The sequence below is a fragment of the Rhinoderma darwinii genome (genome assembly GCF_050947455.1).
Source record: "Rhinoderma darwinii isolate aRhiDar2 chromosome 4 unlocalized genomic scaffold, aRhiDar2.hap1 SUPER_4_unloc_1, whole genome shotgun sequence".
Taxonomy (NCBI): domain Eukaryota; kingdom Metazoa; phylum Chordata; class Amphibia; order Anura; family Rhinodermatidae; genus Rhinoderma; species Rhinoderma darwinii.
The window spans coordinates 112,353-140,000 of NW_027461753.1; the positions used below are offsets into that span (position 1 = coordinate 112,353).

Sequence of the window (27,648 nt, forward strand, 5' to 3'; positions counted from 1 at the left end):
AGAAGGAGGAGCACAGAGTAATGTAGAAGGTGAAGGACAGGTCTAGAAGGAGGATCACAGAGTAATGTAGAAGGCGGAGGACAGGTCTAGAAGGAGGAGCACAGAGTAATGTAGAAGACAGAGGACAGGTCTAGAAGGAGGAGCACATAGTAATGTAGAAGGCGGAGGACAGGTCTAGGGGGAGGAGCACAGAGTAACGTAGAAGGCGGAGGACAAGTCTAGAAGGAGGAGCACAGGGTAATGTAGAAGATAGAGGGACAGGTCTAGAAGGAGGAGCACATAGTAATGTAGAAGGCGGAGGACAGGTCTAGAAGGAGGAGCACAGAGTAATGTAGAAGGCAGAGGACAGGTCTAGAAGGAGGAGTACGTCTGCTAGAGCACACCCCTGATGCTGCCCGCCAGAGATGAGCAGAAGAACATTAGAAGCCTGTGTGTGAGGAGTGGGTGGGCAATCAGCCCTCCCAATAAATTAATGGATGGATAGATACAGGGATGGTGGGGTTAATGCAGGGATGATGGCTGGACTACCCATTATCTCTTTATATAACCTCCCATCATCTCTGTATATACCAGCCATCATCTCTGTATACAGTATAAACCCCATCATCCCCGTATATACCAGCAAGGCTGGTATATACAGTGATGATGGGGGTTGTATAGAGAGATGTTGGCTGGTATATACAGGGATGATGGGAGTTATATACGGGGATGATGGGAGTTATATACGGGGATGATGCTGGTTATATACAGTGATCATGGCTGAACCAGCCATCACCCATATATTTATATAACTGCCATCATCCCTTTATACAACCCCATCATCCCTGTTTATACCAGCCAGGCTGGTATATACAGGGATGATTGGGATTATTTACAGGGATGATGACTGGTTTATACAGGGATGATGTGGGTTATATACAAGGGGATGGCTGGTATATACAGGGATGATGGGGGTTATATACAGGGGTAATGGCTGGTATATACAGGGCTGATGACTGGTATATACAGAGATGATGTGGGTTATATACAAGGGGATGGCTGGTATATACAGGGATGATGGGGGTTATATACAGGGGTAATGGCTGGTATATACAGGGCTGATGACTGGTATATACAGGGATGATGGGGGTTATATATTCTTTCATATACTGTTAGAGAGTTCTGCAACACTTTCTAATGCAAACTCCTCTGTCAGAGAAGAGATATATATATATATATATATATATATAAAAGCTCATTCAGAATGCTAAAATACCCTCACCCCATATCTAATAGGGACCACCTCCTGTGGTCTGAAGGTCTGGAGAGGGCAGTATGGCACTGGGCCCCTTCCTTCCACAAGGACCATAGCAGTGGCCCGACATCTCCACCATTAGGCAGATGACACATGATAAGCGTGTAACGTGACGCCTGGCAAACTTATCACGCCACACAGTGACAGATTCTGGAATTTATTTCACTCCTGACAATTAACAGTAATATTTCCTAAGATGTAAATATGTGGCTGTGACTGATGCCTCCGACACCCTAGACCCCACCAAAGTCGCCATGTTGAGGGGTTGCGGTCTTCTGCCTGGGCCCAGAGTCTAGAAACAGATGAGAAAAGTGAATTAGTCATACAGTATAGGAGTCACTTCCAGGCCTCTGCTCTATTATGTTATTATATAGAGATAATGACTGCGGGGCGGGGCCTGATCTCTGTCATATGAGGGGTGGGAGGTTAGAACATACATTAAATATTGTGGACTTGGGTTGTTAGTTTCCACACTCCTTAATAATTCCACAACCCCACCTGCAATGATGACATCATTGTTCTTTCCTTTCGGCCACGCCTCCATCTATCATGACATGAGGAGCAGCATATTTCACAAACTTCAGTTGGAGACCATGGGTCTATGGAAAGCCGCCTGACCACCCCACAACCATGGAAAGCCGCCTGACCACCCCACAACCATGGAAAGCCGCCTGACCACCCCACAACCATGGAAAGCCGCCTGACCACCCCACTACCATGGAAAGCCGCCTGACCATCCCACAACCATGGAAAGCCGCCTGACCATCCCACAACCATGGAAAGCCGCCTGACCATCCCACAACCATGGAAAGCTGCCTGACCACCCCACAACCATGGAAAGCCGCCTGACCACCCCACACCCATGGAAAGCCGCCTGACCATCCCACAACCATGGAAAGCCGCCTGACCATCCCACAACCATGGAAAGCCGCCTGATCACCCCACAACCATGGAAAGCCGCCTGACCACCCCACAACCATGGAAAGCCGCCTGACCATCCAACAACCATGGAAAGCCGCCTGACCACCCCACACCCATGGAAAGCCGCCTGACCATCCCACAACCATGGAAAGCCGCCTGACCACCCCACAACCATGGAAATCCGCTTGGCCACCCCACAATCATGGAAAGCCACCTGACCACTCCACAACCATGGAAAGCCGCTTGGCCACCCCACAATCATGAAAAGCCGCCTGACCACTCCACAACCATGTAAAGCTGCCTGACTACCCACAACCATGTAAAGCCGCCTATCCATCACTGATCTGGGCATTATGTACAGCAAAATATCCTTCTACAGTAAAGGCCATAAAATACGTGTCATGCCGCGTGGCCCTGACTCTGCGCCATTACATGAGGAAGACTCCCAACGATCTGTGAGGCGGCAGCAAATCCATTTCACGTGTAACATTTATTGCGGCAGCAACCGAGAATCAACGTTTCTGCTCATGACATCAGCAAATACACACAAACATATATATATATATATATATATATATATATACATTGAGGTGCAGAAGGATTTGGACAGTGACACATTTTCCATGATTTGGGTTTTGCTGCCACCACATTGCATTTGACATGAAACATCTGAGATACAATTGAAGTTTAGACTTTCAGGTTTAATTCAAGGGGTAAAACAAAAATCTCCTGTGAAATGTTTAGGAATTGTCGCCATTTTTCTATGCAGCCGCCTCATGTCAGGGGCTCAAAAGTAATTGAACAAATGAACATTCACATAAATTAAATTATTATTTTTTTAATAATTTGTGGAGAATCCTGTGCAGCAATGATGGCCTGAAGTCTGGACCCATGGACATAACCACACGCTGGGCTCCTCCTTTGTGAGTCTTTGCCCGGCCTTTACTGCCGCGTCTTCACTTGTCGCTTGTTTGTGGCTTTTTCTGCCTCCAGTTTTGTCTTCAGCAGGTGAAATGCTGGATCGGGGTGAAATGCTGCATCGGGGTGAAATGCTGCATCGGGGTGAAATGCTGCATCGGGGTGAAATGCTGCATCGGGGTGAGATCTGGTAACTCGGCCATTGCAGAATATTCCACTTCTTTCCTTATAAACTCCTGGGTCGCTTTCGCAGGATGTTCTGGGTCATTGTCCATCTTTCCTGTGAAGCGACGTCCAATCACCTGCTGCATGTGGTGGAATCTGAGCAGAAAGTAAATCCCTGAACACTTCACAATTCACCCAGCTGCTTCTGCCTTCAGTCACATCATCAGTAAACACTAGTGACTCAGAGCCAGGCAGCCATGCATGCCCATGCCATCACACTGCCCCCACCGTGCCATCACACCGCCTCCACCGTGCCACCACACCGTGCCATCACACCGCTTCCACCGTGCCATCACACCGCCCCCACCGTGCCATCACACCACCCCCACCGTACCACCACACTGCCCCCACTGTGGCATCACAACGCCTCCACCATGCCATCACACCGCCTCCACCATGCCATCACACCGCCTCCACAGTGCCAGCACACCGCCCCCACCGTGCCATCACACCGCCTCCACCGTGCCACCACACCGCCTCCACCGTGCCATCACACCGCCTCCACCGTGCCACCACACCGCCTCCACCGTGCCATCACACCTCCCCCACCATGGCATCACAATGCCTCCACCATGCCATCACACCGCCTCCACCATGCCATCACACCGCCTCCACCATGCCATCACACCGCCCCCACCATGCCATCACACTGCCTCCAGCATGCCATCACACTGCCCCCAGCATGCCACCACACTACCCCCACATGCCATCACACTGCCCCCAGCATGCCACCACACTACCCCCACATGCCATCACTCTGCCTCCAACATGTCATCACACTGCCTCCACCATTTCATCACACTGCCTCCACCATGTCATCACGCTGCCTCCACCATGTCATCACGCTGCCTCCACCATGCCATCACGCTGCCTCCACCATGCCATCACGCCGCCTCCACCATGTCATCACGCCGCCCCCACCATGCCATCACGCCGCCTCCACCATGCCATCACGCCGCCTCCACCATGTCATCACGCCGCCTACACCATGTCATCACGCCGCCTCCACCATGTAATCACGCCGCCTCCACCATGTCATCACGCCGCCTCCACCATGCCATCACGCCGCCCCCACCATGCCATCACGCCGCCTCCACCATGCCATCACGCCGCCTCCACCATGCCATCACACCGCCTACACTATGCCATCACACTGCCTCCACCATGCCATCACACTGCCTCCACCATGCCATCACACTGCCTCCACCATGGCATCACACCTCCTCCACCATGCCATCACACCGCCTCCACCATGCCATCACACCGCCTCCACCATGCCATCACACCGCCTCCACCATGCCATCACACCGCCTCCACCATGCCATCACACCGCCTCCACCATGCCATCACACCGCCTCCACCATGCCATCGCACTGCCTCTACCATGCCATCACACTGCCCTCAGAATGTTTTACAGAGGATGTGGTGGCTTTGGATCATGAGCTGTTCCAAGTCTTCTCCATATTTTCTTCCTCCCATCATTCTTCTCCAGGTTGATCTAAGTTTCACTTCTTTATATGTTGTTTGGTAAAGTCTGATCCGGTCTTTCTATTTTTGAGGCTGATTAATGGTTTGCACCTTGTGGTGAACCCTCTGTATTTGCTCTCATGAAGTCTTCTCTTTATGGGAGACTTAGATACTGATCCTCCTACTTCCAGGAGAGTCTTCACTTGGGTCGATGTTGTAATGGGGTTTTTCTTCACCATGGAAAGGATTCTGCGATCATCCCCCAATGTTGTCTTCCGTGGACGTCCAGGCCTTTTAGAGGTCACGTGATCACCAGTGCGCTCTTATTTTCAAGAATGTACCGGACTGTTGATTTGGCCGCTCCTAACATTTGTGCTTCTCTCTGATGGATTTCTTCATTTTTTTCAGCCTGACGATGGTCGGTGTCACTTGCATTGAGAGCTCCTCTGACCTCATGTTGTGGGTTCACAGCAACAGCTTCCAAATGCAAATGCTGCACCTGGAATCAACTCCAGACCTTTTACCTGCTTAATTGATGATGGATTAATGAGGGAATAGTCCATGCAGCCCATTAAATAGCTTGTAAGATAATTGTCCAATTACCTTTGGTACCTTGAAAAAGAGGCAGCTGCATATTAAAGAGCTGTAATTCCTAACCCCTACCTCAAATTAGGATGTGAATACCCTCAAATTAAATCTGAGAGTCGGCACTTTAAGCCCATACTGATTATATAACTGGATATTCAATGTGTTCTGGTTATCAGCTAAAATGCCAAAACTTGTGTCACTGTCCAAATAATTCTTGACCTGACGGTATATATTTCCTGGACGTCCCACACAGTAGCACATACATGTGGGGGTTTATCCACGACCATTTTTCCAGAAAAGGAAAGGATCATTTATTTGTGCTCTAAGGAAGGAGAAAACCTGGCGAGTTGGCGAGGAGGCACTAGAAGCTCTTGTTATAGGGGCGAGGACAGATGTCCCCCAGCAGGCGGCCGTGCTCACTCGTCTGGACTCACAGCCACTTCATATGCAGGAAGAGCTCAGGTGAGAGTATCTGCCGGGCAGCATCATGGAGCACCCCAAAAACCTTTATCTGTCATTACAGACTAGACTTCGGTGAGAAAAGAGTCTACCATTGGTCGTTCAGTTGTAATGTCAGGGTTATCCCACCCGTAAGTGATCGTGCTCCATCCCCCATATGTATGTGCTGCTGTTTGTCATTCTCCTTTCCTGCAGTCCAAAGGAAATTCGGCCTAAATAACCTGACCGACCAGTCCTGATCGAACGAGGAAAAGTGTAACAGAGCGTCCGCGATGACATCATGACCAGATGTATGTACAATGTATGTGGGGACCTCGTGCTCCCGGCGTCCTCCATTCACGGGAGCAGCAGCGTTCCGGCCGACGCTCTGGATCCCCTCTAGTCCAGGTCAGTGCAGGTCCAGTTTTGTGGTGATGATCTCATTTTGGAGATCCCGACATGTCCTAAGCAGAAACGTACCTGGCACAATAAACGTTACATCATTGGATTTGTTGCCGCCTCACGGATTTCTTCATCTCTTGGGCACTCCAGTAGGAATGTGACCGTCCCGAAGATCTGAGATGACTACAGGCGATCTAGCAGCAATTCTAGCAATATAGGAGAATGACTGTGTGACCCTGCATGCTGGTGGCATATATGTATATATATATATATATATATATATATATATATCGCACTATAGCGCCATGATGTCTACTCAGCTCTTACCGTCGGTGGATTCGGGCCTTTCCTCTTCAGCTAAACCTTCCACTTCCTCTGTATCAAAAATGTCGTCTTCTTCATCACCCTGAGCAGCTACAACAACAAGCAGGAACACGTGATGGACAAGTCCTCCCCAGAGAAAAAATCACCAAAGCCAAAAGTACAGAACAAAAATCATATATGCATTGTCTGTATTACATGTGTGATATTACACGGGGAGCGTCTGTATTACATGTGTGATATTACATGGGGAGTGTCTGTATTACATGTTGGATATTACACGGGAGTGTCTGTATTACATGTGTGATATTACACGGGGGCGTCTGTATTACATGTGTGATATTACACGGGGAGCGTCTGTATTACATGTGTGATATTACATGGGGAGTGTCTGTATTACATGTGTGATATTACACGGGGAGCGTCTGTATTACATGTGTGATATTACATGGGGAGTGTCTGTATTACATGTTGGATATTACACGGGAGTGTCTGTATTACATGTGTGATATTACACGGGGAGCGTCTGTATTACATGTGTGATATTACACGGGGAGCGTCTGTATTACATGTGTGATATTACATGGGGAGTGTCTGTATTACATGTTGGATATTACACGGGAGTGTCTGTATTACATGTGTGATATTACACGGGAGAGTATCTGTATTACATGTGTGATATTACACGGGAGCGTCTGTATTACATGTGTGATATTACACGGGGAGCGTCTGTATTACATGTGTGATATTACACGGGGGAGCGTCTGTATTACATGTGTGATATTACACGGGGAGCGTCTGTATTACATGTGTGATATTACATGGGGAGTGTCTGTATTACATGTGTGATATTACACGGGAGAATGTCTGTATTACATGTGTGATATTACACGGGAGAGCATCTGTATTACATGTGTGATATTACACGGGGAGCGTCTGTATTACATGTGTGATATTACACGGGGAGTGTCTGTATTACATGTGTGATATTACATGGGGAGTGTCTGTATTACATGTGTGATATTACACGGGGAGTGTCTGTATTACATGTGTGATATTACACGGGGAGCGTCTGCATTACATGTGTGATATTACACGGGGAGTGTCTGTATTACATGTGTGATATTACACGGGGAGCGTCTGCATTACATGTGTGATATTACACAGGGAGGAGTGTCTGTATTACATGTGTGATATTACACGGGGGCGTCTGTATTACATGTGTGATATTACACGGGGAGCGTCTGTATTACATGTGTGATATTACATGGGGAGTGTCTGTATTACATGTGTGATATTACACGGGGAGCGTCTGTATTACATGTGTGATATTACATGGGGAGTGTCTGTATTACATGTTGGATATTACACGGGAGTGTCTGTATTACATGTGTGATATTACACGGGGAGCGTCTGTATTACATGTGTGATATTACACGGGGAGCGTCTGTATTACATGTGTGATATTACATGGGGAGTGTCTGTATTACATGTTGGATATTACACGGGAGTGTCTGTATTACATGTGTGATATTACACGGGAGAGTATCTGTATTACATGTGTGATATTACACGGGAGCGTCTGTATTACATGTGTGATATTACACGGGGAGCGTCTGTATTACATGTGTGATATTACACGGGGGAGCGTCTGTATTACATGTGTGATATTACACGGGGAGCGTCTGTATTACATGTGTGATATTACATGGGGAGTGTCTGTATTACATGTGTGATATTACACGGGAGAATGTCTGTATTACATGTGTGATATTACACGGGAGAGCATCTGTATTACATGTGTGATATTACACGGGGAGCGTCTGTATTACATGTGTGATATTACACGGGGAGTGTCTGTATTACATGTGTGATATTACACGGGGAGCGTCTGCATTACATGTGTGATATTACACGGGGAGTGTCTGTATTACATGTGTGATATTACACGGGGAGCGTCTGCATTACATGTGTGATATTACACAGGGAGGAGTGTCTGTATTACATGTGTGATATTACACGGGGGCGTCTGTATTACATGTGTGATATTACACGGGGAGCGTCTGTATTACATGTGTGATATTACACGGGGGCGTCTGTATTACATGTGTGATATTACACGGGGAGCGTCTGTATTACATGTGTGATATTACACGGGGAGCGTCTATATTACATGTGTGATATTACACGGGAAGCGTCTGTATTACATGTGTGATATTACACGGGGAACGTCTATATTACATGTGTGATATTACACGGGAAGCGTCTGTATTACATGTGTGATATTACACGGGGAACGTCTATATTACATGTGTGATATTACACGGGAAGCGTCTGTATTACATGTGTGATATTACACGGGGAGCGTCTTTATTACATGTGTGATATTACCCGGGGGAGCGTCTGTATAACATGTGTGATATTACACGGGGAACGTCTGTATTACATGTGTGATATTACACGGGGAGCGTCTGTATTACATGTGTGATATTACACGGGGAGCGCCTGTATTACATGTGTGATATTACACGGGGGAGCGTCTGTATTACATGTGTGACATTACAAGGGGAGCGTCTGTATTACATGTGTGATATTACACGGGAGTGTCTGTATTACATGTGTGATAATACACGGGAGCGTCTGTATTACATGTGTGACATTACACGGGGGAGCGTCTGTATTACATGTGTGACATTACAAGGGGAGCGTCTGTATTACATGTGTGATATTACACGGGAGTGTCTGTATTACATGTGTGATAATACACGGGAGCGTCTGTATTACATGTGTGACATTACACGGGGGAGTGTCTGTATTACATGTGTGATATTACACGGGGGAGCGTCTGTATTACATGTGTGACATTACACGGGGAGCGTCTGTATTACATGTGTGATATTACACGGGGGAGCGTCTGTATTACATGTGTGATATTACACGGGGGAGCGTCTGTATTACATGTGTGATATTACACGGGAACGTCTGTATTAGATGTGTGATATTACACGGGGGGGAGCGTCTGTATTACATGTGTGATATTACACGGAGAGCGTCTGTATTACATGTGTGATATTACACGGGGGAGTGTCTGTATTACATGTGTGATATTACACGGAGAGCGTCTGTATTACATGTGTGATATTACATGGGGAGCGTCTGTATTACATGTGTGATATTACACGGGGAGTGTCTGTATTACATGTGTGATATTACACGGAGAGCGTCTGTATTACATGTGTGATATTACACGGGGAGCGTCTGTATTACATGTGTGATATTACATGGGGAGCGTCTGTATTACATGTGTGATATTAAACGGGGAGCGTCTGTATTACATGTGTGATATTACACGGGAGGGAGCGTCTGTATTATATGTGTGATATTACACGGGGGAGCGTCTGTATTACATGTGTGATATTACACGGGGAGCGTCTGTATTACATGTGTGATATTACACGGGAGCGTCTGTATTACATGTGTGATATTACACGGGAGCGTCTGTATTACATGTGTGATATTACACGGGGAGCGTCTGTATTACATATATGATATTACACGGGGCGTCTGTATTACATGTGTGATATTACACGGGGAGCATCTGTATTACATGTGTGATATTACACGGGGACCGTCTGTATTACATGTGTGATATTACACGGCGAGCATCTGTATTACATGTGTGATATTACATGGGGCGTCTGTATTACATGTGTGATATTACACGGGGAGCATCTGTATTACATGTGTGATATTACACGGGGACCGTCTGTATTACATGTGTGATATTACACGGCGAGCATCTGTATTACATGTGTGATATTACATGGGGCGTCTGTATTACATGTGTGATATTACACGGGGAGTGTCTGTATTACATGTGTGATATTACACGGGGAGCGTCTGTATTACATGTGTGATATTACACGGGGGAGCGTCTGTATTACATGTGTGACATTACACGGGGAGCGTCTGTATTACATATGTGATATTACACAGGGGAGTGTCTGTATTACATGTGTGATATTACACGGGGAGCGCCTGTATTACATGTGTGATATTACACGGGGAGCATCTGTATTACATGTGTGATATTACAAGGGGAGCGTCTGTATTACATGTTTTTACACCAGTACTGTCTATATTACACATGGAGTGTAGTGCAGTTGGTACAGTAAGTCTTGCAATGCTGGTAGCTGGAGATATTTCCCTCTCACCGGTGTTAAAATCGATGGTCCTCAGCAACTCGGACACATGGTCCACATTGACACAGAAATGATCCATGTTTTCGTAGCCAGGGTCTGGACGATCTATCGTGGAAACGTTGGACATGTCTGCGATCCTGTGAAAGCAATATGGTTTAATAGACCCAAGACATAAGGGGGAAGACAATAGAGCTGTATATGGACCAACAGAAGGTTTGCTCACTTTAAAAGCCACTAAAGTATATGGCGAAACACGATAGAAGGTGGAAGGAGGTGACAAGATACGATAGAAGGTGGAAGGAGGTGACAAGACACGATAGAAGGTGAAGGAGGTGACAAGACACGATAGAAGGTGAAGGAGGTGACAAGACACGATAGAAGGTGAAGGAGGTGACAAGACACGATAGAAGGTGGAAGGACGCGACAAGACACGATAGAAGGTGGAAGGACGTGACAAGACACAATAGAAGGTGGAAGGACGTGACAAGATACGATAGAAGGTGGAAGGACGTGACATGATAGAAGGTGGAAGGACGTGACAAGACACGATAGAAGGTGGAAGGACGTGACAAGATACGATAGCAGGTGGAAGGACATGACATGATAGAAGGTGGAAGGAGGTGACAAGACACGATACAAGGTGGAAGGACGTGACATGATACGATAGCAGGTGGAAGGACGTGACATGATAGAAGGTGGAAGGAGGTGACAAGACACGATAGAAGGTGGAAGGACATGACAAGACACAATAGAAGGTGGAAAGAGGTGACAAGATACGATAGAAGGTGGAAGGACGTGACAAGACACGATAGAAGGTGGAAGGAGGTGACAAGACACGATAGAAGGTGGAAGGAGGTGACAGGATACGATAGAAGGTGGAAGGACGTGACATGATAGAAGGTGGAAGGAGGTGACAAGACACTATAGAAGGTGGAAGGACGTGACAAGATACGATAGCAGGTGGAAGGACATGACATGATAGAAGGTGGAAGGAGGTGACAAGACACGATACAAGGTGGAAGGACGTGACAAGATACGATAGCAGGTGGAAGGACATGACATGTTAGAAGGTGGAAGGAGGTGACAAGACATGATAGAAGGTGGAAGGAGGTGACAAGACATGATAGAAGGTGGAAGGACATGACATGATAGAAGGTGGAAGGACGTGACAAGACATGATAGAAGGTGGAAGGACGTGACAAGACACGATAGAAGGTGGAAGGACGTGACAAGACACGATAGAAGGTGGAAGGACGTGACAAGACACAATAGAAGGTGGAAGGAGGTGACAAGACACAATAGAAGGTGGAAGGACGTGACAAGACACGATAGAAGGTGGAAGGACGTGACAAGACACGATAACAGGTGGAATGACAGGAAATGATAGAAGGTGGAAGGAGGTGACAAGACACGATAGAAGGTGGAAGGACGTGACATGATAGAAGGTGGAAGGACGTGACAAGACACGATAGAAGGTGGAAGGACGTGACAAGACACGATAGAAGGTGGAAGGACGTGACAAGACACAATAGAAGGTGGAAGGACGTGACAAGACACGATAGAAGGTGGAAGGAGGTGACAAGACACGATAACAGGTGCCAATGACAGGAAATGATAGAAGATGGAAGGAGGTGACAAGACACGATAGAAGGTGGAAGGACGTGACATGATAGAAGGTGGAAGGACGTGACAAGACACGATAGAAGGTGGAAGGACGTGACAAGATACGATAGCAGGTGGAAGGACATGACACGATAGAAGGTGGAAGGACGTGACAAGACACGATAGAAGGTGGAAGGACGTGACAAGACACAATAGAAGGTGGAAGGAGGTGACGAGACACAATAGAAGGTGGAAGGAGGTGAGAAGACATGCTAGAAGGTGGAAGGAGGTGACAAGACACAATAGAAGGTGGAAGGACGTGACAAGACACGATAGAAGGTGGAAGGACGTGACAAGACACGATAGAAGGTGGAAGGACGTGACAAGACACGATAGAAGGTGGAAGGACGTGACAAGACACGATAGAAGGTGGAAGGACGTGACAAGACACAATAGAAGGTGGAAGGACGTGACAAGACACGATAGAAGGTGGAAGGACGTGACAAGACACAATAGAAGGTGGAAGGAGGTGACAAGACACAATAGAAGGTGGAAGGAGGTGACAAGACACGATAACAGGTGGAATGACAGGAAATGATAGAAGGTGGAAGGAGGTGACAAGATACGATAGCAGGTGGAAGGACGTGACATGATAGAAGGTGGAAGGACGTGACAAGACACGATAGAAGGTGGAAGGACGTGACAAGATACGATAGCAGGTGGAAGGACATGACACGATAGAAGGTGGAAGGACGTGACAAGACACGATAGAAGGTGGAAGGACGTGACAAGACACAATAGAAGGTGGAAGGAGGTGACAAGACACAATAGAAGGTGGAAGGAGGTGACGAGACACAATAGAAGGTGGAAGGAGGTGAGAAGACATGCTAGAAGGTGGAAGGAGGTGACAAGACACAATAGAAGGTGGAAGGACGTGACAAGACACGATAGAAGGTGGAAGGACGTGACAAGACACGATAGAAGGTGGAAGGACGTGACAAGACACGATAGAAGGTGGAAGGACGTGACAAGACACGATAGAAGGTGGAAGGACGTGACATGATAGAAGGTGGAAGGACGTGACAAGACACGATAGAAGGTGGAAGGACGTGACAAGATACGATAGCAGGTGGAAGGACATGACACGATAGAAGGTGGAAGGACGTGACAAGACACGATAGAAGGTGGAAGGACGTGACAAGACACAATAGAAGGTGGAAGGAGGTGACAAGACACAATAGAAGGTGGAAGGAGGTGACGAGACACAATAGAAGGTGGAAGGAGGTGAGAAGACATGCTAGAAGGTGGAAGGAGGTGACAAGACACAATAGAAGGTGGAAGGACGTGACAAGACACGATAGAAGGTGGAAGGACGTGACAAGACACGATAGAAGGTGGAAGGACGTGACAAGACACGATAGAAGGTGGAAGGACGTGACAAGACACGATAGAAGGTGGAAGGACGTGACAAGACACAATAGAAGGCGGAAGGAGGTGACAAGACACAATAGAAGGTGGAAGGAGGTGACAAGACACGATAGAAGGTGGAAGGACGTGAAAAGACACGATAGAAGGTGGAAGGACGTGACAAGACACGATAGAAGGTGGAAGGAGGTGACAAGACACGATAGAAGGTGGAAGGAGGTGACAAGACACAATAGAAGGTGGAAGGAGGTGACAAGACACGATAGAAGGTGGAAGGAGGTGACAAGACACAATAGAAGGTGGAAGGACGTGACAAGACACGATAGAAGGTGGAAGGAGGTGACAAGAGACGATAGCAGGTGGAAGGACATGACATGATAGAAGGTGGAAGGACGTGACAACATACAATAGAAGGTGGAAGGAGGTGACAAGACAAAATAGAAGGTGGAAGGAGGTGACAAGACATGATAGAAGGTGGAAGGACGTGACAAGACACGATAGAAGGTGGAAGGACGTGACAAGACACGATAGAAGGTGGAAGGAGGTGACAAGACATGATAGAAGGTGGAAGGACGTGACAAGACACGATAGAAGGTGGAAGGACGTGACAAGACACGATAGAAGGTGGAAGGACGTGACAAGACACGATAGACAGGACATGATAGAAGGTGGAAGGACAGGACATGATAGAAGGTGGAAGGACAGGACATGATAGAAGGTGGAAGGACAGGACATGATAGAAGGTGGAAGGACAGGACATGAGGTTGAACATAAGAAGACTTCATGGCACGTGACATGACAGACAAGTTGTCAGGAAAGACGTATTTCTCCCTTGGACTTCTATGCTGAGAAGTTTTACATGTCGGACATATTTGATGGTTCTTATACTCACTTCTTGATCAGCTCTTTAGCAAGCTGCAAGAAGAAAGAAGATTCATGAGATACTCAATCCTGGGGTCATAGGTCTCCATATCCCCCCCACGCAGACCCTCTACTGTAAGAGCTGTCACACTATGGAGCCTCTACTGTAAGAGCAGTCACACTATGGAACCTCTACTGTAAGAGCAGTCACACTATGGAGCCTCTACTGTAAGAGCAGTCACACTCTGGAACCTCTACTGTAAGATCAGTCACACTATGGAACCTCTACTGTAAGATCAGTCACACTATGGAGCCTCTACTGTAAGAGCAGTCACACTATGGAACCCCTACTGTAAGAGCAGTCACACTATGGAGCCTCTACTGTAAGAGCGGTCACACTATGGAACCTCTACTGTAAGAGCAGTCACACTATGGACCCTCTACTGTAAGAGCAGTCACACTATGGAGCCTCTACTGTAAGAGCAGTCACACTATGGAGCCTCTACTGTAAGAGCAGTCACACTATGGAACCTCTACTGTAAGAGCAGTCACACTATGGAGCCTCTACTGTAAGAGCGGCACACTATGGAACCTCTACTGTAAGAACAGTCACACTATGGAACCTCTACTGTAAGAGCGGTCACACTATGGAGCCTCTACTGTAAGAGCTGTAAGAGCAGTCACACTATGGAACCTCTACTGTAAGAGCGGTCACACTATGGAGCCTCTACTGTAAGAGCAGTCACACTATGGAACCTCTACTGTAAGAGCAGTCACACTATGGAACCTCTACTGTAAGATCAGTCACACTATGGAACCTCTACTGTAAGATCAGTCACACTATGGGACCTCTACTGTAAGAGCAGTCACACTATGGAACCTCTACTGTAAGATCAGTCACACTATGGAGCCTCTACTGTAAGAGCAGTCACACTATGGAACCTATACTGTAAGAGCAGTCACACTATGGAGCCTCTACTGTAAGAGCAGTCACACTATGGAACCTCTACTGTAAGATCAGTCACACTATGGAGCCTCTACTGTAAGAGCAGTCACACTATGGAACCTCTACTGTAAGATCAGTCACACGATGGAGCCTCTACTGTAAGAGCTGTAAGAGCAGTCACACTATGAATCCTCTACTGTAAGAACAGTCACACTATGGAACTTCTACTGTAAGAGCAGTCACACTATGGACCCTCTACTATAAGAGCAGTCACACTATAGAACCTCTACTGTAAGAGCAGTCACACTATGGAACCTCTACTGTAAGAGCAGTCACACTATGGAGCCTCTACTGTAAGAGCAGTCACACTATGGAACCTCTACTGTAAGAGCAGTCACACTATGGAGCCTCTACTGTAAGATCAGTCACACTATGGAGCCTCTACTGTAAGATCAGTCACACTATGAATCCTCTACTGTAAGAACAGTCACACTATGGAACTTCTACTGTAAGAGCAGTCACACTATGGACCCTCTACTATAAGAGCAGTCACACTATAGAACCTCTACTGTAAGAGCAGTCACACTATGGAACCTCTACTGTAAGATCAGTCACACTATGGAACCTCTACTGTAAGAACAGTCACACTATGGAACCTCTACTGTAAGAGCAGTCACACTATGGAACCTCTACTGTAAGATCAGTCACACTATGGAACCTCTACTGTAAGAACAGTCACACTATAGAACCTCTACTGTAAGAGCAGTCACACTATGGAACCTCTACTGTAAGAACAGTCACACTATGGAACCTCTACTGTAAGAGCAGTCACACTATGGAGCCTCTACTGTAAGAGCAGTCACACTATGGACCCTCTACTGTAAGAGCAGTCACACTATGGAACCTCTACTGTAAGAGCAGTCACACTATGGAACTTCTACTGTAAGAGCAGTCACACTATGGCACCTCTACTGTAAGAGCAGTCACACTATGGAACCTCTACTGTAAGAGCAGTCACACTATGGAGCCTCTACTGTAAGAGCAGTCACACTATGGAACCTCTACTGTAAGAGCAGTCACACTATGGAACCTCTACTGTAAGAGCAGTCACACTATGGAGCCTCTACTGTAAGATCACCTGTTACCTGCAGGAATTGTGCCATCTGAGGTTCATCCATGGACTGTATGGCGGATTCTACTAGTTTTGAAGTGACTTCCAGGTGGTCTCCATGATTACGTATCAGACCCCTCACATACTGCAGCTTCTCCTCCTGCTCCCGGGTGATCATCTGCAGCAGTTCTTTCTTCCTTTCCTCCAAGATGTTATACAAGGAGTCAAAGCGCTGGCTGACATGCTGCTTCTGTCTGCGGCTGTTCTCCTGTCACCAAGAGACCAAATATCACACGACAGGATTAGATACACAGCTCAGCAGACAGTATCACACATGACAGGATTAGATACACAGCTCAGCAGACAGTATCACACATGACAGGATTAGATACACAGCTCAGCGGTGAGACAGACCATGCACCTCTGATAATATGTGACTGCAGCTGGTGAGACAGACCCTGCACCTCTGATAAAATGTGACTGCTGCTGGTGAGACAGACCCTGCACCTCTGATAATATGCGACTGCAGCTGGTGAGACAGACCCTGCACCTCTGATAATATGTGACTGCTGCTGGTGAGACAGACACTGCACCTCTGATAATATGTGACTGCAGCTGGTGAGACAGACCCTGCACCTCTGATAATATGTGACTGCAGCTGGTGAGACAGACCCTGCACCTCTGATAATATGTGACTGCTGCTGGTGAGACAGACCCTGCACCTCTGATAATATGTGACTGCAGCTGGTGAGACAGACCCTGCACCTCTGATAATATGTGACTGCAGCTGGTGAGACAGACCCTGCACCTCTGATAATATGTGACTGCTGCTGGTGAGACAGACCGTGCACCTCTGATAATATGTGACTGCAGCTGGTGAGACAGACCCTGCACCTCTGATAATATGTGACTGCTGCTGGTGAGACAGACCCTGCACCTCTGATAATATGAACTGCAGCTGGTGAGACAGACCCTGCACCTCTGATAATATGTGACAGCTGCTGGTGAGACAGACCCTGCACCTCTGATAATATGTGACTGCAGCTGGTGAGACAGACACTGCACCTTTGATAATGTGACTGCAGCTGGTGAGACAGACCCTGCACCTCTGATAATATGTGACTGCAGCTGGTGAGACAGACCCTGCACCTCTGATAATATGTGACTGCAGCTGGTGAGACAGACCCTGCACCTCTGATAATATGTGACTGCAGCTGGTGAGACAGACCCTGCACCTCTGATAATATGTGACTGCAGCTGGTGAGACAGACCCTGCACCTCTGATAATATGTGACTGCAGCTGGTGAGACAGACCCTGCACCTCTGATAATATGTGACTGCAGCTGGTGAGACAGACCCTGCACCTCTGATAATATGTGACTGCAGCTGGTGAGACAGACCCCGCACTTCTGATAATATGTGACTGCAGCTGGTGAGACAGACCGTGCACCTCTGATAATATGTGACTGCAGCTGGTGAGACAGACCCTGCACCTCTGATAATATGTGACTGCAGCTGGTGAGACAGACCCTGCACCTCTGATAATATGTGACTGCAGCTGGTGAGACAGACCCTGCACCTCTGATAATATGTGACTGCAGCTGGTGAGACAGACCCTGCACCTCTGATAATATGTGACTGCAGCTGGTGAGACAGACCCTGCACCTCTGATAATATGTGACTGCAGCTGGTGAGTCAGAACTTGAACCTCTGATAATATGTGACTGCAGCTGGTGAGACAGACCCTGCACCTCTGATAATATGTGACTGCAGCTGGTGAGACAGACCCTGCACCTCTGATAATATGTGACTGCAGCTGGTGAGACAGACCCTGCACCTCTGATAATATGTGACTGCAGCTGGTGAGACAGACCCTGCACCTCTGATAATATGTGACTGCAGCTGGTGAGACAGACCCTGCACCTCTGATAATATGTGACTGCAGCTGGTGAGACAGACCCTGCACCTCTGATAATATGTGACTGCAGCTGGTGAGACAGACCCTGCACCTCTGATAATATGTGACTGCAGCTGGTGAGACAGACCCTGCACCTCTGATAATATGTGACTGCAGCTGGTGAGACAGACACTGCACCTCTGATAATATGTGACTGCAGCTGGTGAGACAGACCCTGCACCTCTGATAATATGTGACTGCAGCTGGTGAGACAGACCCTGCACCTCTGATAATATGTGACTGCAGCTGGTGAGACAGACCCTGCACCTCTGATAATATGTGACTGCAGCTGGTGAGACAGACCCTGCACCTCTGATAATATGTGACTGCAGCTGGTGAGACAGACCCTGCACCTCTGATAATATGTGACTGCAGCTGGTGAGACAGACCCTGCACCTCTGATAATATGTGACTGCAGCTGGTGAGACAGACACTGCACCTCTGATAATATGTGACTGCAGCTGGTGAGACAGACCCTGCACCTCTGATAATATGCGACTGCAGCTGGTGAGACAGACCCTGCACCTCTGATAATATGTGACTGCAGCAGGTGAGACAGACCCTGCACCTCTGATATGTGACTGCAGCTGGTGAGACAGACCCTGCACCTCTGATAATATGTGACTGCAGCTGGTGAGACAGACCCTGCACCTCTGATAATATGTGACTGCTGCTGGTGAGACAGACCCTGCACCTCTGATAATATGTGACCGCAGCTGGTGAGACAGCTGGTGAGACAGACCCTGCACCTCTGATAATATGTGACTGCAGCTGGTGAGACAGACACTGCACCTCTGATAATATGTGACTGCAGCTGGTGAGACAGACCCTGCACCTCTGATAATATGTGACTGCAGCTGGTGAGACAGACCCTGCACCTCTGATAATATGTGACTGCTGCTGATGAGACAGACCCGCACCTCTGATAATATGTGACTGCAGCTGGTGAGACAGACCCTGCACCTCTGATAATATGTGACTGCTGCTGGTGAGACAGACCCTGCACCTCTGATAATATGTGACTGCTGCTGGTGAGACAGACACTGCACCTCTGATAATATGTGACTGCAGCTGGTGAGACAGACCCTGCACCTCTGATAATATGTGACTGCTGCTGGTGAGACAGACACTGCACCTCTGATAATATGTGACTGCTGCTGGTGAGACAGACCCTGCACCTCTGATAATATGTGACTGCTGCTGGTGAGACAGACCCTGCACCTCTGATAATATGTGACTGCTGCTGGTGAGACAGACCCTGCACCTCTGATAATATGTGACTGCTGCTGGTGAGACAGACCCTGCACCTCTGATAATATGTGACTGCTGCTGGTGAGACAGACACTGCACCTCTGATAATATGTGACTGCTGCTGGTGAGACAGACCCTGCACCTCTGATAATATGTGACTGCTGCTGGTGAGACAGACACTGCACCTCTGATAATATGTGACTGCAGCTGGTGAGACAGACCCTGCACCTCTGATAATATGTGACTGCTGCTGGTGAGACAGACACTGCACCTCTGATAATATGTGACTGCTGCTGGTGAGACAGACACTGCACCTCTGATAATATGTGACTGCTGCTGGTGAGACAGACCCTGCACCTCTGATAATATGTGACTGCTGCTGGTGAGACAGACCCTGCACCTCTGATAATATGTGACTGCTGCTGGTGAGACAGACCCTGCACCTCTGATAATATGTGACTGCTGCTGGTGAGACAGACCCTGCACCTCTGATAATATGTGACTGCTGCTGGTGAGACAGACACTGCACCTCTGATAATATGTGACTGCTGCTGGTGAGACAGACCCTGCACCTCTGATAATATGAACTGCAGCTGGTGAGACAGACCCTGCACCTCTGATAATATGTGACTGCTGCTGGTGAGACAGACCCTGCACCTCTGATAATATGTGACTGCAGCTGGTGAGACAGACACTGCACCTTTGATAATATGTGACTGCAGCTGGTGAGACAGACCCTGCACCTCTGATAATATGTGACTGCAGCTGGTGAGACAGACCCTGCACCTCTGATAATATGTGACTGCAGCTGGTGAGACAGACCCCGCACCTCAGATAATATGTGACTGCAGCTGGTGAGACAGACACTGCACCTCTGATAATATGTGACTGCAGCTGGTGAGACAGACCCTGCACCTCTGATAATATGTGACTGCAGCTGGTGAGACAGACACTGCACCTCTGATAATATGTGACTGCAGCTGGTGAGACAGACCCTGCACCTCTGATAAGATGTGACTGCAGCTGGTGAGACAGACCCTGCACCTTTGATAATATGTGACTGCAGCTGGTGAGACAGACACTGCACCTCTGATAAGATGTGACTGCAGCTGGTGAGACAGACCCTGCACCTTTGATAATATGTGACTGCAGCTGGTGAGACAGACCCTGCACCTCTGATAATATGTGACTGCAGCTGGTGAGACAGACCCTGCACCTCTGATAATATGTGACTGCAGCTGGTGAGACAGACCCTGCGCCTCTGATAATATGAACTGCAGCTGGTGAGACAGACCCTGCACCTCTGATAATATGTGACTGCAGCTGGTGAGACAGACCCTGCACCTCTGATAATATGTGACTGCAGCTGGTGAGACAGACACTGCACCTCTGATAATATGTGACTGCAGCTGGTGAGACAGACCCTGCACCTCTGATAATATGTGACTGCAGCTGGTGAGACAGACACTGCACCTCTGATAATATGTGACTGCAGCTGGTGAGACAGACCCTGCACCTCTGATAATATGTGACTGCTGCTGGTGAGACAGACCCTGCACCTCTGATAATATGTGACTGCAGCTGGTGAGACAGACACTGCACCTCTGATAATATGTGGCTGCAGCTGGTGAGACAGACCCTGCACCTCTGATAATATGTGACTGCAGCTGGTGAGACAGACCCTGCACCTCTGATAATATGTGACTGCAGCTGGTGAGACAGACCCTGCACCTCTGATAATATGTGACTGCAGCTGGTGAGACAGACCCGCACCTCAGATAATATGTGACTGCAGCTGGTGAGACAGACACTGCACCTCTGATAATATGTGACTGCAGCTGGTGAGACAGACCCTGCACCTCTGATAATATGTGACTGCAGCTGGTGAGACAGACCCTGCACCTCTGATAATATGTGACTGCAGCTGGTGAGACAGACACTGCACCTCTGATAATATGTGACTGCAGCTGGTGAGACAGACCCTGCACCTCTGATAAGATGTGACTGCAGCTGGTGAGACAGACCCTGCACCTTTGATAATATGTGACTGCAGCTGGTGAGACAGACCCTGCACCTCTGATAATATGTGACTGCTGCTGGTGAGACAGACCCTGCACCTCTGATAATATGTGACTGCTGCTGGTGAGACAGACCCTGCACCTCTGATAATATGTGACTGCAGCTGGTGAGACAGACACTGCACCTCTGATAATATGTGACTGCAGCTGGTGAGACAGACCCTGCACCTCTGATAATATGTGACTGCTGCTGGTGAGACAGACCCTGCACCTCTGATAATATGTGACCGCAGCTGGTGAGACAGACCCCGCACCTCTGATAATATGTGACTGCAGCTGGTGAGACAGACACTGCACCTCTGATAATATGTGACTGCAGCTGGTGAGACAGACACTGCACCTCTGATAATATGTGGCTGCAGCTGGTGAGACAGACCCTGCACCTCTGATAATATGTGACTGCAGCTGGTGAGACAGACCCTGCACCTCTGATAATATGTGACTGCTGCTGATGAGACAGACCCTGCACTTCTGATAATATGTGACTGCAGCTGGTGAGACAGACACTGCACCTCTGATAATATGTGACTGCAGCTGGTGAGACAGACACTGCACCTCTGATAATATGTGACTGCAGCTGGTGAGACAGACCCTGCACCTCTGATAATATGTGACTGCAGCTGGTGAGACAGACCCTGCACCTTTGATAATATGTGACTGCAGCTGGTGAGACAGACCCTGCACCTCTGATAATATGTGACTGCTGCTGGTGAGACAGACCCTGCACCTCTGATAATATGTGACTGCAGCTGGTGAGACAGACCCTGCACCTCTGATAATATGTGACTGCAGCTGGTGAGACAGACCCTGCACCTCTGATAATATGTGACTGCAGCTGGTGAGACAGACCCTGCACCTCTGATAATATGTGACTGCTGCTGGTGAGACAGACCCTGCACCTCTGATAATATGTGACTGCAGCTGTCTCATTACAAGCCTCTGTACTCTATAGACAGTAGATTATCTTTTAATCTATCTGAGACTGAGCTCAAGTACCAACAGATTCTCTCATTGTACAGAAGACACAATATTTATGTCTCTTTCCGTCATATAACTCGAATATCTTTAGTAAATGGATAATTCATCGCCTCCAAGAAAACGCTGAGGTTCAGCCTGCCTGGGCAGCACTTCACCTGAGGGGAAGCCCCAACCCATCCAGCACTTCACCTGAGGGGAAGCCCCAACCCATCCAGCACTTCACCTGAGGGGAAGCTTCCGTCATATAACTCGAATATCTTTAGTAAATGGATAATTCATCGCCTCCAAGAAAACGCTGAGGTTCAGCCTGCCTGGGCAGCACTTCACCTGAGGGGAAGCCCCAACCCATCCAGCACTTCACCTGAGGGGAAGCCCCAACCCATCCAGCACTTCACCTGAGGGGAAGCCCCAACCCATCCAGCACTTCACCTGAGGGGAAGCCCCAACCCATCCAGCACTTCACCTGATGGGAAGCCCCAACCCATACAGCACTTCACCTGAGGGGAAGCCCAGACCCATCCAGCACTTCACCTGAGGGGAAGCTCCAACCCATCCAGCACTTCACCTGAGGGGAAGCCCCAACCCATCCAGCACTTCACCTGAGGGGAAGCTCCAACCCATCCAGCACTTCACCTGAGGGGAAGTCCGAACCCATACAGCACTTCACCTGATGGGAAGTCCCAATCCATACAGCACTTCACCTGAGGGGAAGCCCCAACCCATCCAGCACTTCACCTGATGGGAAGTCCCAATCCATCCAGCACTTCACCTGAGGGGAAGCCCCAACCCATCCAGCACTTCACCTGAGGGGAAGCCCCAACCCATCCAGCACTTCACCTGAGGGGAAGCTCCAACCCATCCAGCACTTCACCTGAGGGGAAGCCCCAATCCATCCAGCACTTCACCTGATGGGAAGTCCCAACCCATCCAGCACTTCACCTGAGGGGAAGCCCCAACCCATCCAGCACTTCACCTGAGGGGAAGCCCCAACCCATCCAGCACTTCACCTGAGGGGAAGTCCCAACCCATCCAGCACTTCACCTGAGGGGAAGCCCCGCCCTATTCAGCATTCACATATTTACACACATACTTTCATACACACACATACAGTGGATATAATAAGTCTACACGCCCCTGTTACAATGTCATGTTTTTGTCATGTTACATAATCAGTCCAAGATGAATCATTTCAGAACTTTTTCCACCTTTAATGTCTCCTTATAATCTGTACAATTGTATTGAAAAACAAACTACAATCTTTTATAGGGGAAAAATAAAAAAACTGCAATAATGTGGTTGCATAAGTGTGAACACCCTCTTATAATTGGGGATATGGTTGTGTTCAGACAAAGGGATCTGATTGTTGAAAGACATCAGTCAGGAGAAGGGTACCAAAGAATTTCCAAGGCATTAGATATACCATGGAACACAGTGAAGACGGTCATCAAGAAGTGGATTTCATTTGGCACAACCGTGACATTACCAAGAACTGGACGTCCCTCAAATCTTCATGAAAAGACAAGATGAAAATTTATCCAGGAGGCTACCAAGAGGCCTGCAGCAACAATAAAGGAGCTGCAGGACTCTCTGCCAGGTGCTGGTTGTCTAGTGCATGTGACAACAATCTCCCGTATTCGTCATGTGTCTGGGCTGTGGGGTAGCGTGGCAAGACGGAAGCCTTTTCTAACAAAGAAAAACATCCAAGCCCGGCCATGTTATACCAAGACCTACATCAAGACTGCCAAAAGCATGTGGGAAAACGTGTTATGTCTGATGAGACCAAGGTTGAAATTTTTGGCCATAATTCCAAAAGGTATGTTTGGCACAAACCCAACGCTGCACATCACCAAAAGAACACCATCCCCATAGTGACGCATGGAGCCCGGTGGAGGCAACGTTATGGAGCCCGGTGGAGGCAGCGTTATGGAGCCCGGTGGAGGCAGCGTTATGGAGCCCGGTGGAGGCAGCGTTATGGAGCCCGGTGGAGGCAGCGTTATGGAGCCCGGTGGAGGCAGCGTTATGGAGCCCGGTGGAGGCAGCGTTATGGAGCCCGGTGGAGGCAGCGTTATGGAGCCCGGTGGAGGCAACGTTATGGAGCCCGGTGGAGGCAACGTTATGGAGCCCGCTGGAGGCAACGTTATGGAGCCCGGTGGAGGCAACTTTATGGAGCCCGGTGGAGGCAACGTTATGGAGCCCGGTGGAGGCAACGTTATGGAGCCCGGTGGAGGCAACGTTATGGAGCCCGGTGGAGGCAACGTTATGGAGCCCGGTGGAGGCAACGTTATGGAGCACGGTGGAGGCAACGTTATGGAGCCCGGTGGAGGCAACGTTATGGAGCCCGGTGGAGGCAACGTTATGGAGCCCGGTGGAGGCAACGTTATGGAGCCCGGTGGAGGCAACGTTATGGAGCCCGGTGGAGGCAACGTTATGGAGCCCGGTGGAGGCAATGTTATGGAGCCCGGTGGAGGCAACGTTATGGAGCCCGGTGGAGGCAACGTTATGGAGCCCGGTGGAGGCAACGTTATGGAGCCCGGTGGAGGCAACGTTATGGAGCCCGGTGGAGGCAACGTTATGGAGCCCGGTGGAGGCAACGTTATGGAGCCCGGTGGAGGCAACGTTATGGAGCCCGGTGGAGGCAACGTTATGGAGCCCGGTGGAGGCAACGTTATGGAGCCCGGTGGAGGCAACGTTATGGAGCCCGGTGGAGGCAACGTTATGGAGCACGGTGGAGGTAACGTTATGGAGCCCGATGGACGCAACGTTATGGAGCCCGGTGGAGGCAACGTTATGGAGCCCGGTGGAGGCAACGTTATGGAGCCCCTTGGAGGCATCCGTTATGGAGCCCGGTGGAGGTAGCATTAAAGAGCATGGCGGAGGCAGCATTATGGAGCACGGCGGGGGCGGCATTATGGAGCTCGGCGGGGGCGACATTATGGAGCACGGCGGGGGCGGCGTTATGGAGCACGGCGGGGGCGGCATTATGGAGCACGGCGGGGGCGGCGTTATGGAGCACGGCGGGGGCAGCGTTATGGAGCACGGCGGGGGCAGCGTTATGGAGCACGGCGGGGGCAGCGTTATGGAGCACGGCGGGGGCAGCGTTATGGAGCACGGCGGGGGTAGCGTTATGGAGCACGGCGGGGGCAGCATTATGGAGCACGGCGGGGTCAGCATTATGGAGCACGGCGGGGGCAGCATTATGGAGCACGGCGGGGGCAGCGTTATGGAGCACGGCGGAGGCAGCATTATGGAGCGCGGCGGGGGCAGCATTATGGAGCACGGCGGGGGCAGCGTTATGGAGCACGGCGGAGGCAGCATTATGGAGCGCGGCGGGGGCAGCATTATGGAGCGCGGCGGGGGCAGCATTATGGAGCGCGGCGGGGTCAGCATTATGGAGCACAGCGGGGGCAGCATTATGGAGCACGGCGGGGGCAGCGTTATGGAGCACGGCGGAGGCAGCATTATGGAGCGCGGCGGGGGCAGCATTATGGAGCGCGACGGGGGGCAGCATTATACTTTGGGGCTGTTTTTCTGCAGCTGGGACTGGGGCTTTAGTGAAGGGAATTATAAACAGTTCCAATTATCAGTCATTATTGACAGAAAACCTGCAGCCGCTGCTAAAAAGATGAAGATGAAGAGGAAGATGAATTTCACCTTTCAGCATGACAATGACCCAAAGCGACAAAAGAAGAACATCCGCCGGAGCCCAGACCTGAACCCCACTGACAATCTGCGGGGGGACCTGAAGAGGCCGTACACAGGAGGTGACAAGTCACGATCTGCCATGTGATCGCCTTCTACCCGACAAGACTGAAGCTTCATAACAATGTAAGAGGGGATTCAGCAAAGTGTTAGATCAGGTGGGGATTCAGCAGAGTGTTAGATCAGGGGGGGATTCAGCAGAGTGTTAGATCAGGGGGGGATTCAGCAGAGTGTTAGATCAGGGGGGGATTCAGCAGAGTGTTAGATCAGGGGGGATTCAGCAGAGTATTAGATCAGGGGGGATTCAGCAGAGTGTTAGATCAGGGGGGGATTCAGCAGAGTGTTAGATCAGGGGGGGATTCAGCAGAGTGTTAGATCAGGGGGGGATTCAGCAGAGTGTTAGATCAGGGGGGGATTCAGCAGAGTGTTAGATCAGGGGGGGGTTCAGAAGAGTATTAGATCAGGGGGGATTCAGCAGAGTGTTAGATCAGGGGGGGATTCAGCAGAGTGTTAGATCAGGGGGGGATTCAGCAGAGTGTTAGATCAGGGGGGGATTCAGTGTTAGATCAGGGGGGGATTCGGCAGAGTGTTAGATCAGGGGGGGGATTCAGTGTTAGATCAGGGGGGGATTCAGCAGAGTGTTAGATCAGGGGGGGGGAAACAGCAGAGTTTTAGATCAGGGGGGATTCAGCAGAGTGTTGGATCGGGGGGGAATTCAGCAGAGTGTTAGATGAGGGGGGGGGATTCAGCAGAGTGTTAGATCAGGGGGGGATTCAGTGTTAGATCAGGGGGGGATTCAGTGTTAGATCAGGGGGGGATTCAGCAGAGTGTTAGATCAGGGGGGGGGAATTCAGCAGAGTGTTAGATGAGGGGGGGATTCAGCAGAGTGTTAGATCAGGGGGGATTCAGCAGAGTGTTAGATCAGGGGGGATTCAGTGTTAGATCAGGGGGGGATTCAGCAGAG

At 49.2% G+C, this 27,648-nt stretch overlaps 1 protein-coding gene across 1 annotated transcript in view; it reads right to left on the reverse strand.

Moving 5' to 3' along the window:
- Positions 1 to 1,438: 1,438 nt before the first annotated feature.
- TRIM54 (tripartite motif containing 54) overlaps positions 1,439 to 27,648 on the reverse strand; it is a 102,635-nt gene continuing 76,425 nt past the window's right edge. The window contains 5 exon segments of the mRNA XM_075847432.1: positions 1,439 to 1,586; positions 6,581 to 6,667; positions 10,789 to 10,913; positions 14,696 to 14,718; positions 16,756 to 16,989. Coding sequence (XP_075703547.1) covers positions 1,528 to 1,586; positions 6,581 to 6,667; positions 10,789 to 10,913; positions 14,696 to 14,718; positions 16,756 to 16,989 — 528 coding nt within the window. The 3' untranslated portion in view covers positions 1,439 to 1,527.